Source organism: Brachycentrus maculatus, unplaced genomic scaffold (assembly GCF_059751285.1).
Source record: "Brachycentrus maculatus isolate JH-2025_06_01 unplaced genomic scaffold, ASM5975128v1 h1tg000618l, whole genome shotgun sequence".
NCBI lineage: Eukaryota > Metazoa > Arthropoda > Insecta > Trichoptera > Brachycentridae > Brachycentrus > Brachycentrus maculatus.
The window spans coordinates 29,128-46,188 of NW_028281356.1; the positions used below are offsets into that span (position 1 = coordinate 29,128).

At 42.6% G+C, this 17,061-nt stretch overlaps 1 protein-coding gene across 1 annotated transcript in view; it reads left to right on the plus strand.

Moving 5' to 3' along the window:
• Positions 1–761: 761 nt before the first annotated feature.
• LOC148301041 (uncharacterized) overlaps positions 762–17,061 on the plus strand; it is a 37,803-nt gene continuing 21,503 nt past the window's right edge. The window contains exons 1-8 of the mRNA XM_088273890.1: positions 762–1,085; positions 1,593–1,698; positions 3,652–3,750; positions 5,131–5,229; positions 9,572–9,670; positions 10,606–10,680; positions 11,577–11,717; positions 11,802–11,948. Coding sequence (XP_088130016.1) covers positions 1,593–1,698; positions 3,652–3,750; positions 5,131–5,229; positions 9,572–9,670; positions 10,606–10,680; positions 11,577–11,717; positions 11,802–11,948 — 766 coding nt within the window. The 5' untranslated portion in view covers positions 762–1,085. The remainder of the gene's footprint in view (positions 1,086–1,592; positions 1,699–3,651; positions 3,751–5,130; positions 5,230–9,571; positions 9,671–10,605; positions 10,681–11,576; positions 11,718–11,801; positions 11,949–17,061) is intronic.

The following is a 17,061-nucleotide window of genomic DNA, read 5'->3' on the forward strand; positions in this document are numbered from 1 at the left end:
AAGTTGTGGGTAAATGTGTAATACCTGTTGGGTATAAGGAAGTATTGCAGAGGATGTATCGCACCAATGCCATTCAGCTGAGGCACGAAGAAGTCAGTAATCGTGGTTCTGTAGCGCTCTCCATTGGCCGTAGCATTCTGGCCGGCATCGCCTACAAAAAAACCCGGGCCAATGATTTCGCCTGCCCATAAAGCACACCAAGCAGTGACTTTTATCGGATGTAAGGGCGTCTCGACAAAGGCTTCTGGGTTTTCTCCACTCCAAATTCGGCAATTCCGCTTAGTGACATTTTGCCTTGGAAAAGAGGGTCAAGCTAAATATTGTTTTCGACCCATTCAACGAAGCTCGACGCGCATAATCGTCACGCGGTTTCGACTCTTGCAAATGGCAAAACGTACTGACTACAAATCAAGAGTCAACTATCATTGACAGTCTGTGTAAACAATGTTGCAGTTTAAAAATAAACCATAAAAAATACCCTTTGGAATAAACCAACGTACTTGCAATCTTCTACTGTTCCTCTCCCCCCATGACCACACAACAATGAACATCGGACATCATCTTTTGCCTCCAGATCGACTTTAAAATATTACATATATATTTTTTTATATAATAAAATAACAACTTTACAATTTTTCCACATATATTTTGTTTCACCCGTGATCGTGTTCCGTCGTTACCGACATCGTCAGACTTGTGGGAGGCTAGACAAAATTATATGTTATAAACATAAAAAGGAAGGGGTCGAAGTCCATGATTTTAAGTAAAATTTTCTGTCAAAATTTATAATAATAATTACACATAAGTTATGGTTTGCAGTATGACTTTATGCAATTTTATTATAGAAATGTATTTTTGTTCGTAAATTGAAATAATGTCTGGGGAATCTGGAACCGTCGGTTGACAACCCTTTCTACTGCCCATTAGTGGGGGAAGTCCTGTCTTCTAAAAGTTCGGGTAGTTATTTCTTATCGACATGACATTTGAGTAGCCGTTGTTTGCATTCAACCTTTGCTGCATTCTAGTATATAATCTCCGGGTGAACGCTTGTGTGTGACTTGGCCATTCAATATTCCCTTGTCAGGGTGAGTTTACTGTATTTATTTGTAAGATTTGTAACCGATCTAACTTACTAGATGCGTGTAAGGATTGAACGTTTTTATTTGTCCAACTTTTGACGGTTCATTAATCCTTATTCCGCACGACCGTCCTGTTTGCGGCGCGTATGGTGATGGTGATCACAGTAAATATGAGCCCGAATCGGCCTCTAATATTTAGTCTAAGTTTGATTTATTGTTAACCTTCCGGAACACGCGCTACAAGTTGTAACAATATACCGTGAGACTGTGAGGCATTCATTGCATATATTTGGCACACTTGACGCGCGGATCTCTTCCTCTACTGGATAGTAGCAGTATTTCTAGAAAATCACCATTCAATTAATGCCGGCAATGTTGAACAATGAATAGAAAACTGTGAGCATTCATCATTGTTAGCTAATTGACCCGTTTCGTTTTTTGTTACTTATGAATGTTGAATCTGATGATGGAATGGCTGTTTTTTATTATAATTTATTGGTTATATTTCTACAGATGTCTGGACAAGATTTACTGAAGGCAGCGCGAGAGGGCGATGTGGCGAAGGTCAACACTCTCCTTAAACAACGTAATATAAACGTCAACTGGACAAATAGTGATGGTAAGATATTCCAAGATTATTGAACTAGTGAACCGAGGAATGTAGCAATAAGAGGTGATGTTAGTAAAGCGATATGATATACAAGTGGGAGAATATTACTGTATATATTCTACCTTTGCCGGCCAATGTCAAGTGGAAAGCCCCGCGAGTAGCCAGACTTCCATATGGAAGTCTGGGAACAAATAGATGGTTCGCTCTGTTAAGGCACCTATCCCTGCAAGCTAGTTTGGTTCCTCCACATTCCCGGATGATATATATTTGCCGTTCCTAACTTGCGTGCCTCGGACAGTGGTATTGGGAGGGCAGTTACTCGCCGCTAATAGCTTCTTCAATGTTCCGTGTCCGTTGCGCAGTGGTTAGCTCGTTTGGTTACCGCGCTCCGGGTCCCCGGTCCGATGGCTAGAATACTGAATACCGTCGGCCTCGCTCCGTGTAAAGCTCAAATTGTAACAAAATTAACTAACTAACTAACCATCACGCCGCTTCCCTCAGGGGTAGGCAGAGAGAATTGAACGCCAAACCACTCGGTCTTTGCAAACATTCTTTGCCTCTTCTACATTCATGCATCTCCTCATACATACCCGACGATTATTACGACTCCTGACCCGGCCGCTTTCAAGTATTTGACATACCTGATTGTGCCAAGTTTTCCTCGGTCGTCCTCTGCTTCTTTTTCCAATTACATTCGCCTCATAAATTTGTTTAACCGTTCTTTCTTCACTCATACGCTCCACATGTCCAAACCATCTCAACACACCTTTCTTAATTTTATCGATAATGCTTATCTCAGCCTTACATTCTTTCCTTATTTCATCATTCGAACATCTATCAAACATCGTTTTGCCACACATTCGTCTGAGCGATCGCATTTCGACTGCATTCAGTCTGCTTTCATCCTTCTTTTGCCAACTCCATGCTTCGCTTCCATACATAAGGGTTGGAACCAGAACTCCATTGTGTACTGCCAGTTTAGCTTCCGCTGATAGATTTTTATTTGCTAAAACTGATTTTAGTGCACCATTCACTCTGTTCCCAGCATTCACTCTCCTTTCTATGTCTATCAATCTTTCCATCCCTAGAAAACATACTACCCAAATATATGAAATCATCTACCTGTTCCTAAATCTCCCCATTTACCAATATTTCACACTCAGATCTACATTCATCTCTTTCAAAAACCATGATTTTGGATTTGCTAACATTCATCAATAAATCACTTTCCTTGCACACATTATACACTTTTGTCACCAACGTTTGCAGGTCTTCTTTGCTATCGGCAAGAAGAACAGCGTCGTCAGCATATAAAAGGCAACAAACGGTCAAATTATTCATTCTAGCTCCAATATTTAAACCTTTCAGCTCTTACATGCAGTTATCCATGTATAGATTAAACAGCCAAGGCGACATTACACATCCCTGTTTTACACCTTTAGAGATGTCAAACCAGGATGTTAACAAAATTAGGTAACATATAATAATTTTATGTAATAATAAATGTTTTTTTTTAATGTTTAAAATTGCTACAAATATTCCACCGTATATGTCATTGACTTAGAACAATAAACACAAATTAAACATTGTATTCCAGCAAGGTTTCTATTCGAAATTTACAAATCTTCTTGCTGACGAGGTAGAGAACTCATACAGAATAGAAAATGTCCTTATTATATTATAATTCAAATGTATTTTTTAAAAATGTTATAGAAAAGAAGAAAAAAAAACTAATGTATAATTATATTTCATAAAATGATGTGAAAATAAGTATTTAGTTATGCCCTTCAAGTGATTTCTCACAAAAACGGCGCAATATAAATTAATTATACAATAAATAAATAATTAAATGCAAGAAAGTAATTAAATGCTTGAAAGGTTACTGGGATAGGTAGTGGGGTCCTGCTACATGGCCTCGCGCTGGCCGTGCACCCTGTATATACAGTACATCCTCCGTTACAGGGGACACTGCACTACACCGTGCAGCATGGCAGGGCCACCTCCCGGTAGTACGGGCACTCCTGCAGGAGGGGGCTCCAGTAGATCTGCAAACTAAGCTCGGTAAGTGTAACTAGTAGTAGCAGTAGTAATATGCCCAACACACGCAATGTACATACAGGACACCATGGTATATAGGTTACATGAATCATCACTAACTAGCAGAAACGGAAATATACATTTATTTGCAAACGGCGCATAAAGACCTTTTATATATTAAATGTTAAATCAAGCACTGATTTTTTAATCTACTTAAGACTCAATTTTGTTTATCTTTATCATTATTTTTTTTTACTTTTTAGCCTTACTGCAAAAATTAAACTAAAAAACAAATTATCAACATTTCAAAGTCGATCCGGATACATATGATGATTTCCGATATGTTTAAAAGTTTGTATATACGGTAAAAACAATATTTGGGGCTTTTTTGCACCGCATAGCCAACCCCAAGGTAGACGACTCGCGGTCAGACCTCCATAGAGATGAATTAACAGCTGGAAATCGACTTCGCAGGAGGCTAATCCCTCTATAAAGAGGGGGGTATGAATGCACATACATAAAGTGATCACTTGAGTCAGCCAAATGCCAGGTCGTAAGCCCTGGGATGCTCAGATATACATCTTATTTGGAATAATTGATATCATGCATATGGTGAATAATCCAGTAACTGTCAGTTTCTAAATTATTTTAAAAATGTTGATAATGAAATAAATTAAACATTTTCTAGCATTAACTGTCTCCCATTCACCAATTCCAATTATGTATTAGCTAAAATAATAAAAAGGATATTTTCTGGGGTTTCTCCAGGACTCGGACCTCACATACTAATATAAGAGTTTCTGCTCAGTAAAAAAGGTTCTTCGTCTTACCAATAGATGTCACTAGTGAAAATTCTAGTCATTCTTGTACAATGTTTCAAAATTGGATCATTTATATAAGTTCCTAGAATTTCATTAGTGTGATTGTCAATCATGGGTAGAATTTGTGAATGTTACTCGCGAGTAAAGTGATCGCTTAAAACAAGCCTACGACGGTCGAAGGCCCCGTAAATGCCCAGACTTTCGTGTTCTTCTTCATCTATGTTGAGATGTAAACAATAGTATGATAAATAACTCCTATAATTGGAGATAATCTAGATTTGTGAACAAGTATTTGGACACACTCAAAATGTTGTTCACATTTAATTTTTTCAAAACGTAAAAAAAGTAATTGACAATCATGTTTTATAAAATGATCTGAAAAATAAGTCCAACTTCCCCTAGCCCTTCGAGTGATTTCTCTTGAAAACGGCGCTAGATGAATTGTCCAATAAATACATAATTAAAGGTAAACTATTGGTGACTATAACATACTGGGGAGGTTACTGGGATAGGTAGTGGGGTCCTGCTACATGGCCTCGCGCTGGCCGTGCACCCTGTATATACAGTACATCCTCCGTTACAGGGTTCACTGCACTACACTGTGCAGCATGGGGGGGCCACCTCCCGGTAGTACGGGCACTCCTGCAGGAGGGGGCTCCAGTAGATCTGCAAACTAAGCAAGGTAAGTGTAACTAGTAGTAGAAGTAGTAATATGACCAACACATTCAAAGAAAATATAGAGGACTTGGGATATAGATTTGGCATTAACAGGGTGCATAAGGCACCGCATCAAACTCTTTTATAACTATACAAAAGCGGGGTGATCAGATCGGTGGCAACCAGTTGACGTAGGTGAAGGAGCTTAGAAATGGAGGAAGAATAGAAGGTCTTGGAAGGGTTTTTGGATAGGTATTGAGGTCCCGCTACGCGGACTCTGTGACATGTGTGCGTATGTGTATGACACAAACCCGTGTATGTATTATCTCCCTCGTTTAGAATAACTAACTAACTAACCATCACGCCGCTTCCCCGCAGGGGTAGGCAGAGAGAATAGAGCGCCACACCACTCTGTCCTTGCAAACATTCTTCGCCTCTTCCACGTTCATGCATCTCCTCATACATACCCGCCGATTGTTACGACTCCTAACCTGACCACTTTCAAGTATTTGGCATACCTGATCGAGCCATGTTTTTCTCGGTCTTCCTCTGCTTCTTTTCCCACTAACATTCGCCTCATAAATTTGTTTTACCGTTCTTTCCTCACTCATTCGTTCTACATGTCCAAACCATCTCAACACACCTTTCTTAATTTTATCGATAATGCTTATCTCAGCTTTGCATTCCTTCTTTATTTCACTATTCGCACATCTATCATACATCGTTTTGTCGCACATTCTTCTGAGAGATCGCATTTCGACTGCATTCAGTCTACTTTCACCCTTTTGCCAACTCCATGTACCACTTCCATACATTAGAGTTGGAACCAGGACTCCGTTGTGAACTGCCAGTTTAGCTTCCGCTGATAGGTTTTTATTTGCTATAACTAATTTCAGTGCGCCATTCACTTTGTTCCCAGCATTCACTCTCCTTTCTATGTCTTTATCAATCTTTCCATCCCTAGAAAACATACTACCCAAATATACGAAATCATTTACCTGTGTCAAAATCTCTCCGTTTACCAATATTTCACACTCAGATCTACATTCTTCTCTTTCAAAAACCATAATTTGGGATTTGCTAACATTCATCAATAAATCACTTTCCTTGCACACATTATACACTTTTGTCACCAACGCCTGCAGGTCTTCTCTGCTATCGGCAAGAAGAACAGCGTCGTCAGCATACAAAAGGCCCCAGACAGTCAAATTATTCATTCTAGCTCCAACATTTAAATCTTTCAGTTCTTTCATGCAATTATCCATGTATAGGTTAAACAGCCACGGTGACATTACACATCCCAGTTTAACACCTTTACAGATGCTAAGCCAGGACGAAAATGAGCCATTTACCCTTATGCATGCAGTGCTGTCCTCGTACAAGGATGCAATGCCTTGGATAGGTTTACTGCTTACCCCATACTCAGATAACACCTTCCATAGCTTCGTTCTATCAACTCGGTCATACGCTTTCTGCAAATCCACAAAAGCACAGAAAAGCCTTTGGTTTTTGGCCAAAAACTTTTCCGTAATGTTGCGCAAGGCAAAAATTTGATCCGTACATCCTCTCCCATTCATAAATCCACTCTGGACATCCCACACTTTGTCCTTTGTTATGGTTCTCACTCTTTCAATAAGGATTCGACCGTACATCTTGCCAACAGCACTCAATAGACTGATTGCTCTATAGTTCCCACATTCCACCCTAGAACCTTTCCCCTTGTAGAGAGGCATTATAACTGCCCTTCTCCAATCCACGGCAGTACAACTCTCCTCCAGACAACGGTTAAAGAGCCTATGCAACCATGTGAGAACTATTTCGCCACCATTAAATCGAATCCTAGAGCCTCTCCATTTTTCAAGGACTTAGTGGCATTCTTAATTTCTCCCATACTTATCTCTCTTGAAACATCATTCACACATATTGGAGGAAACGTACTTACGTCACTAACGTTTTTAATCGTATGTGTTTCATACTTCTCCTCGAAATACTCTTTCCATCTCTCTTTTATATCTTTTTCACTCGTCACCATTTTTCCGTCTTTCGCTGCAATCGATTTTGTACATCCATTCAAGCTTAGACTTCTTTCCAGAAATTGTTTAAATTTTCTTGGAAATTTTTTGTCATTTTTACTCCTTCTTCCTTCCTCAACATACGTTTTCTTCACTCACCCCTTGCTTAACTTTCATTTTACATTCCTTGTACACTTTTTTAACCGATTCATACTCAGCGGAACTTTTATTTTATTTAACCACGCATTCTTCTTCTCTTTCACTAAATCTTTGATATCATCATCCCACCACGCATCGCCTTTTTTCCTTCCTTGTACCGCTGTACCACACACTACCTTTCAGATGTTCCCACATTTCATTTATACTAAGTTCATTTACATCTTCCGCAATCAACCTGTTGCATACGTCTGTTTCAAACTTAACTCTTATGTCATCATTCTGTAGTTTTTCTACTTACTTACTTACTCTAGAGGGAGCCGCCACCTTGTTCGCTTTGGCCCTCCACCCTTGGACCAGGATCACTCTTGAAACCACCAAAAAGTGATCTGTTTCCATTTCGGCCCCCCTGAACACTCTTGTGTCTACTGTGGCGGATCTCAACCTACAGTCAATGACGACATAATCGATAATAGACCTTTCATCACATCTCTCCCAAGTATATTGATGGATTCCCTTGTGTGCAAAAAAAGTATTTGACACAAAGAGATTCCATTCCAGACACACCTCTAGCAATCTCTTCCCATTATCGTTCACTCTCGCATCTCCATACAAACCGAGCGCTGATTCAAAACCGTCTCTCCTTGTACCAACCCAGCCATTCAAATCACCGGCCAGAATTATCTTTTCATTATTCATTTTTCCATTCATCACACTCTCATTACATTCAACCGAAACTCATCCTTCTCAGACTCGCTGTCGGAGTTAACGGGAGCATATCCTATTAAAACAAGTAGTTTTGTTAGCCCGACTTTGAATCTGACAAACACGAGTCTTGCGTTGACGAACACATACTCTCATACATTCTGCCATCCTGGGTGATAGAAACGCGGCGACGCCCCGACAAGTGCCGTCGCGCTCCATCGATCCATTACCTTTTTTCCAGCTTTCAGTCACACATAAATCCAAACACTTACTTTCCATCACATCACACAGTTCATTCATCTTATCATCCATACGTCCTCTTACATTTCACGTCGCAATCCTGTATTCGTGCGCTATCGGGAAACGCGGCCAACTGGGTGGCGAACCTCAGCGTGGCCATTTACAGGCATTTTCCCGCATTCGTCCACAAACCTAGTTCACTATTATAAATTACATAGTTAAGTAATTATGTCACAGCGCAACACCACTGGGTAATACCCTGTCACAGGGGTCACACCGAAGAACAAATCACTTATGATAATGGTACTTATGGTAATGATAGGTAAAACCCAAACTTATCGTATCGGCACTTAACGCGGGTGAAAACCCGGAGCGTATCGGCACACGACTGTCCCGTTCGGCGGTCGGTGAGGTACTCTCACATAAAATCTCTCCTTTAGAATAACTTGCATAAACAATATTCCGGCAGGGTTTGGTTTTGACATTTCCAAATGGACTTGCTGACGAGGTAGAGAACTTATGCATAATAGAAGATCTTATTATTATAATTTATTTCTTCTTTTATTGAACTTCCTTTGTACAAAACGTGCGAACGTCGCGGCGTACACGCGATACGAGTGAAACATAATAAATAAATAATTAGAGAAATTCCTTGCGAGGACGGAGAGAGGGAGAGAGATCTCAAAATAGCATCCTTAAAGAAATACATGGATACAAAATTATATATATATTTATATCGAATATTTCCACGGCCATGGATTGGTGCTTCAATTGTGGTGATACTGATAGCAATGGTTTGGGATAACAAAGTATGGGATGGCTTATACGCCGGTGAGTCCATACTCTGCAGATGACGAGAACACATTGCACCTATTGCAGTACCGGAGTTAGCTCAGCTGTTCATATATAGCGGCTGACGTGTACATCTACATAGCATGCACGACATTACCTTCTTCTACTGATTTGTATCCTTGTGTATACATCATTCTCTTTTGCTCCACTCCACATCGGAATGTATAGCTCTCTTTCTCTTTCTCTCTACGTTGCATCATTCTTCTCTCTCATGTTACAAAATGTGCCCAACAAACGTGACGCGTCCTTGAGTTTCACATAAAAAACAAAATAAATGCAACAACTATAAACCATTGGTGACTATAACATACTGGGGAGGTTACTGGGATAGGTATTGGGGTCCTGCTACATGGCCTCGCGCTGGCCGTACACCCTGTATATACAGTACATCCTCCGTTACAGGGCTCTCGGCACTACACTATGCAGCACTGAAGGACCACCTCCCGGTAGTACGGGCACTCCTGCAGGCAGGGGCTGCAGTAGATCTGCAAGATATTGATGGTAAGTGTAACTAGTAGTAGCAGTAGTAATATGCCCAACACACGCAATGTACATACAGGACACCATGGTATATAGGTTACATGAATCATCACTAACTAGCAGAAACGGAAATATACATTTATTTGCAAACGGTGCATAAAGACCTTTATGCGCGCCAGCAATTACAACTGATATAAATATGTATTTTTAAAAGTATATTTTGAATATTAAAAGCATTGTTAACTTTGTGGTATGGTAATATAACACTCTCCTTATCATTCATCATTCGCTTTGTGTAATACCACTTAAATGCTCTACTTCATGACCTCACGATTCAGTTGACCTGATGATGAAATGGTTATTCCGAAACCGGTAGTCGCGGAGGAGAGTTTTATAGTTTATTCATGCATAATGTTTTGTTAACATTTGTTTATAGATATACTATTTAAAACTTAGCAATTCTAACATAGACACTAAATACATGATAGATCAGACTCACTGTGCCGTCGCTCTGGGCGCTCAATTACAGGGCTTGTGAGCTGTCATGGGCTGGTTGAGTGATCGCCGTGCACACGTGCAACATTCGCCAATTCTACCCACGATTAACCTATTGACTACGGGTTGCACGCATTGGTGCGTCTCAGTAGGTACCTTCAACTTCACTCACAAAAAACACGCTTCGCTGTGTAGCGGATAGGTGTGAATATAGTGAAAACATTCACGGATGGGAACATTGGTATAATAATACCCATTGAATAATACCCCATACGAATAATGCACATTGTTCATATTACCACCATTATGTTATGTATGTACTTACACGATTCAATGTCTGCCAGTGAACAAGTCATTTCTGTCTTTCTACCTTCATTCCGCACCAAGATGCCGAGGGTATCCAGGATTAATGTACAAGCTCCGCTCTTGTGAAACTATTTTATAATTTTCAATGTTTTTAGGTGATACACCACTCGACTGGGCTAAAAGACGTGGTCACAAGGAAGTAGTAGCTTGTCTGGAGTTGGAAATAGGCAGTAAGTATAAGCCAGTAAATGTATTCACAACCAGTGGAATGTAAACATTTCCTACCAACTATACACTTTCACATAAGTATACCCACAACAAGTACCTACTTGAATCTAGACTAATATATTTACTAGTAGATGTGTGCACGCTACAAAATAAAACATAAGAAGTAAATACCGTTCCCGAAAATGAGGCGACGTTTTACAGGAAATAAGTAGAGGACTCTTCCTAATACCTGCTGGACTGAACGTGTTATGGATATAGCTAATGTTGTATCCTGCAAAGAATGTGTCATCTTAAAGTGATGAATATAAAACATGTTGGTGTTTGCACTCCCTCGGTGAGTAGCTAGGTTTGTGTCTACCGCCTCTCTATACACCACCAGCATAGCACTATTCACCCGCTAACACTGCGCAATATACTAATCACACGCGCTCTCGGTCTGCCCTCACTCTAGTCCTTCTAACGATACTAGCTAAAGGTCTAAATGACCAATCACAGAGCATGTTATACTAACAATGTTAATATTGCCTTTCCAGACATGCAGTGTGAAGTCTGTTTATAGGAGACCGTAAAGTAGAGACCTAGTCCGACTGGCTTTATCATTATTTTATTTGTAATTTTTCCTTTACATCATCACACTATTTTATAAATATTTAGGCACATCCTGTGCGTGGGTATAAAATATAGTGCAATGTACTTTATGGTTTGAAGCTAATTGTAATCACATTAAACTGGAAAAATAGGTGATTTAATAAAATGAGGAGTAAAAAATATGACGTATTAAGTATTTTCCATATGTTTCTTGTCCTTCCTCTCTCCCTTCCCTACAGACTGCTCCCGACCTGCGGACAGGAGGCTCAGCTGGCGATCCCACTATACCGACTTACTATTTGTTCCTCAGAACGGACGGTGTTGCAACACACTGCACCATTGGAGCCGAAAGTTAAGGAGCTGGAGGACGCTCTGACTGCCCTTACTCTGTCCCTGGAAAGGGTGCAAGCTGAACACGCCGAAACCCTGCAGCAACACCGCCAAGATACGGGTACTGATTCAGAATCACACACACCAAGACAGCTTTCCAACCTGCAGACGAGAGATGACAAGTGACTTACTGTTTGATCCTCAGAACGCAAGACGGCCGAGTTGGAGCAGAAAGTTAAGGAGCTGGAGGACGCCCTGACTGCCCGAGCCGCTCCTAGCAGCTCCGCTCTGTCCCTGGAAAGGGTGCAAGCTGAACACGCCGAAACCCTGCAGCAACACCGCCAAGACACGGGTACTGATTCAGAATCTTCATAAATAAGTTTGACGTTGCCCACCTTTTATCAAGCTGATATACCTTGGAATATTAGAAGGGGGTGTTTGTGAAATTAGTATAATTGTGAAAACAATCAAAGAGAAATGAACTTAAAACCAATCTTAATCTAACTTAAATTAAACTGATATATAAAACGTTTTGGCAATACGGCTGTTGGAGCAGAGGGTGGCAGGTTACGCGATGGGCTGCTTGGACACAGGAATCCGTCCTCCTTGGCTACCTCCATACGCCGCGCTCTCCGCGTGGGACTCTCCTAACGAGTGACTCCCGTTTCTACCTCCGTATACCGCTTCCATTCCCCTCCTTACACAAGTCTCGTAACCTGGCGTAGGTATGCTGTTCTTCACTCCGCTTCGCTTTCCCGTTCAGACTTGACCGCTCCCGATGCCTCCCGTCTCCAACATCCACTCGCTGACTTCTCGGATGTTGCGGTCTTCCTGTATCTTCTGTGGACTCCCAACATGACTCGCGTCGCGAGGCTCCACGTGATTTCATCTACTCTCCATGTTGAACTAATCTCCCACCTCCCGATCTCCAATCATCCTCCCGTGTCCGAGTATGGAGTTTTATCCTCTTGCAGAATCGCCCTCAACTCCACTTCCTATTGGCTGGCGAGGATATGTTACTACCCCCAGAATAAAGCTCAGCCTCCTCGTCCAGCCCTCAGTTGATTGCCACGCCATTTACAAAACTTTAATGCTTAATAATAATAAAAATAAAGTAAGAAACAATATTGCCAAACACGTCGACAAAGAATAAATTAAACGGCTTTAAAAGACCGATAGTGCTTTTGCAAAAAAACTATCTTTCCAGGTTGCAGTAATATTACTTTAACAGAAAATGTCTTTTGGCGGTGCTTTAACTCGGAAGTTCTTTACAAGGCAATTCCGAATTTCTTAAGATACACGATCCAGGGATTTATCACGGAATCTGAGCCCACCATCCACCCGCAGCAGTTATAGAGTCCTGAGGGACTCTCTGTCAGCTGCACATAGAGGAAAATCTTTAAAATATTTCTGAAGAAATAAATATTGCTCTATTCAATGAGGGGGGAGGAGGATGTACGGACAGAGGCCGACACTTCGTCCCCACCCCTCGGGATCCCCTCATTACCTCTTTTAATTTTAATAAAATATAAACAATAAGAACACAACAAAAAAAATAAAATAACAATGTTTCCAAAAATAAAAAAATAAAAAAACAGAATACAATTTAAGACGAACACAAACAATGACTTAAAGACTAAAGTAATAGAGAACTAGTAACTAATATTTAAAAGCAAGAAAAACACCGTTATATACATTAAGAGAAGCAAAAAAAACCATTAATAAAGAAGGACTTCCTGGGTTAACAAAGGCAGAGGATCCAAATACCACCCCCGTAAGGGGAGGACAAAACACAAAAGAACGAGTGCGTTCCGCTCGGAAGGAAGCACAGTCCTGGCCGTATCAGCATCCCACAGGAACAGCAGCCTGTCCCACCAAATCGATCTCACCTAGGCGTCCGCGCATCTGAGGAGTTCCCAACGAGATACCCAAGTCCGGACAAACCGACGGAAGAGTGCAAAATTCGTACTGTTGGCCATCAGATCCACATTCCACGCTGGTCGCATTACCCCTGTCAGACCATTCAGCATCTCATCTCTGGCGTCATCCAATAGCACACAATGCCACAGGATGTGTTCGGCCGATTGATGTTCATCGCCGCAAGCACAGCCCGAAACAGAGGAAAGTCCAAGCTTATAAAGCTTGTCTCTAAACTCCCCGTGACCAGAGACCATTTGTGCAGTATGATGATCAAAAACCAAAAACTCGCTACACATCCTGTGTCTGATGGAAGGTAAAAAAGACCACGTCCATCTCCCTGTTCGTGCCATATCCCATCTATTCTGCCATTGATTGAGAGTTAAGCCTCGCATGACGTTACATAACTCGCTAAATCCTGTCTCGGAAGGGCGCAGCACGATACCGAAGTATTCCAAACTCTCTCCTTTCCTCACAGACCGTTTTGCTACTGCCTCTCTGGTCTCCAAGTCTATCGGGAGAACTCCTGCGAGCACAGGAAGGGTCTCAGACGCCACAGTCCGATATGCCCTTGTCAGTGCCAGCAAGGGAACCCTCTGTCCACGAAGCAGTGCCAGTCTAGCCACCCCGATATCCAAACGATGTACCCATACCTGAGCCGCATACGTAACCTGAGCCACATAGGATCCACGATATAGTATCCGCAGGGCTGGAGAACGAATACCCCATTCAACACAACTTAGGCGACGCAAATGGAAAAACAAATTTTTAGCCTTTACCGAGGCGGTCTTGATGTGCGTGAGGAACGACTGAGATCTGTCCAGTTGAACACCAAGATACCGGACATGGTCCTGAAATCTGATGCTCTTCCCGTCCATCTTTACAACAGGATTTCTCTCCCTATTCAGGTTACCACGCAGCATCAAGCCAATCGTCTTGTGAGGCGAGAAAGAGAGTTTGTTTCTTTCACCCCATTTTAAGATTTCATTCAAAGCATCACTAGCCTTCTTCTCTATCATAGATCTTGAACCTCCCGAGACAAGAAGAAGCGCATCATCCGCATAAGCCACCGTAGTGCAACCCTTCGGCAGCGGAAGTAATAAAAGGTCGTCAAACAAAAGGTTCCACAGGGTCGGCCCAAGAACCGAACCCTGAGGGCAGCCCATAGTAGATGCTCGAACCACACAAGTATCGCCATACCTGATGGATACCTCTCTATCAGCAAAATAACTAGCAATGATTTTAAAAAGATATCTCGGACATAGCCGGTTCTTCAGTTTTAAGAGAACCATCGGCCACCAAGCGTTATCAAAGGCACCAGATATATCCAGAAATACTCCCATGACGTACTTTTCTCTGCTATCTTTCACCCAATTCAGTGCATTTAGGATGGAGTGCTCAGTCGATTTCCCTCGAACAAATCCAAACTGACGGTCACAGGGAGGCGACAAGGAGACATCAAGCCTTCGTCTTATCAGTTTTTCAAAAACCTTTCCCATTAGGGGAAGAAGTGTGATCGGCCGGTAAGCACCGGGATCCGACCTCAGCTTGTCATTCCCTTTAGGTATCACCCTAAGCAAACCACGCTTCCATTCTTTGGGGAATATTCCCCGTCGAAGGCATGTATTCATCACCTGGAGCATCTCGTCTCGTGAAAATTTCCATGTATTCTTTACAATTAGGCTCGTGATTCTGTCTATACCCGGTGCCTTTGTTGGTCCAAGTCCCTGCACGACAACTTCAACCTCCGCCACCGAAAAGGGTACAATAGCAGACCCCGACACACCAGCCACATCGCGTGGAGGGAGACGAGACAGACTACGAACCTGTCTGTGGTGGTCTCCTTCTCCTACCCGAGACTCTGGAGGTACGAGTTTCAGCAACAGCATTTGAAGGGTTGACTCTACGTCCAGACACTCTGTCCCATCGACAGTTATAATGCTAGAAAGGTAACGGTCTGAACCCTTACCAGTGTTACTGACAGCGCTGTAGAGAGTCCATGGGTCAGCATTGCCCACCCCTGTGACCCACTTCCTCCAGCCCTCTTTTTTCGCACTTGCAATGCCCTTAAGATAGGCCGACCGAGCAACGCGGAGAGCAGATAAGAGAGCTGCTTCCGTATCGCTAGGAAGACCCCCTCTCCTCACCTTCCCGCACCGCCTGTAAGCCCTTCTATAGATTGCACGCAAAGAAGAAAGATCAGATGTCCACCATGTTGATTTAATAAGAGCACCAGGTTTAGTGCGTCCCAGGGCATGGTCAGCCGATCGGACAACTGCTCTATTGAAAAAGTCGCCTAATTCATCAGGTGTCTCTGCGGCACATTCATAAAAATCATGCAACTCATTCTGAAGGCACCTACCAAATTTCTCCCAGTCGGCTCCACCGGTCCTAAAATGCCACGTGGAACGGGCCTCTGGCTCTATGCGTTTCCCGACGCTTAATGTAATGAGTCTGTGATCACTGGCTATCACACCCGGGTGTACCGTCCAGTCTCCCGCAATCCCAACGAGGCGCCCCGAACACAGGGTGAGGTCAATGTTACTCTCACCACCCGCATAGCTGGAAAATGTTTTAGGTTGTCCAGGACTATTGAGAAGGTTCAAACCGTGCAATGCAATAAACTCCTCAACAGCTTCCCTTTGGTAAGCCCTACCCACTCCACCATCATCAAACCATAAAGGTGAACGGGCATTAAAATCCCCACCCACGATGACTGGACGTCCCTTGAGAGCATTAAGAGCATTGGACAGGCCCAGGATATGAGGGCCAGGAAGATCCCCAAACCTAAAATACACCGAAATTAAAACGATTTCAAGATCCCCGAGATTTATCGTCACACACGTGCGGTCCTCTGAAGAGAGCCCTTCCAAAAGCATAGGTCGAATTAAGGGGTTTCCTATTACCAGCCCTGCCCTCGGATGTGCTCCCCTCTTAAGTACGGCACATGGTGGGTCAATACCTCGGGTCCTACCGCCCCAGGCATACTGTTCCTGAATGAACATGATATCTAGGCTCATGTCCCGCATAACACGATGTACCTCGAGGGTGGCAGCCCTTGACCGACCAAGATTGATCTGTCCAATTTTTGTTCTTGGTCTACTGGCCATAGTCTGTTGTTCGTATATTTTCATCTATGGCTGCCTTAAAAACTGGACAAATCTGAGACCCTGTTGGATGATCCGCCTGTCGTTTAAAAGCAGTGCAAGAAGCACATTTTGCGGGTTCATCTTTTTTTGGACATGTGTCCTCACCATGGCCCTCCACTGCACAGTGTCGGCAGACTTCCACCTTACGCGTGCAAGTGCGGCTCAAGTGCCCATAGAAGTGGCACTTAAAGCACCTGGTAGCGCCAACATAATCCCGGACACGACAGGCGTTCCATCCAATGAAGCAGTGTCCACAGGACACGAGCTGCCTCCTAACTTCAGCTCCAACTGTATAAATACAGTTTACAGTGGGACCATCCCTCCTTCCAAACATAGAAACCCTTCGGGTGGTTCTCCTAAATTCAGCCTCAGACACCGGTCCACTCTCTCCGAAATTTG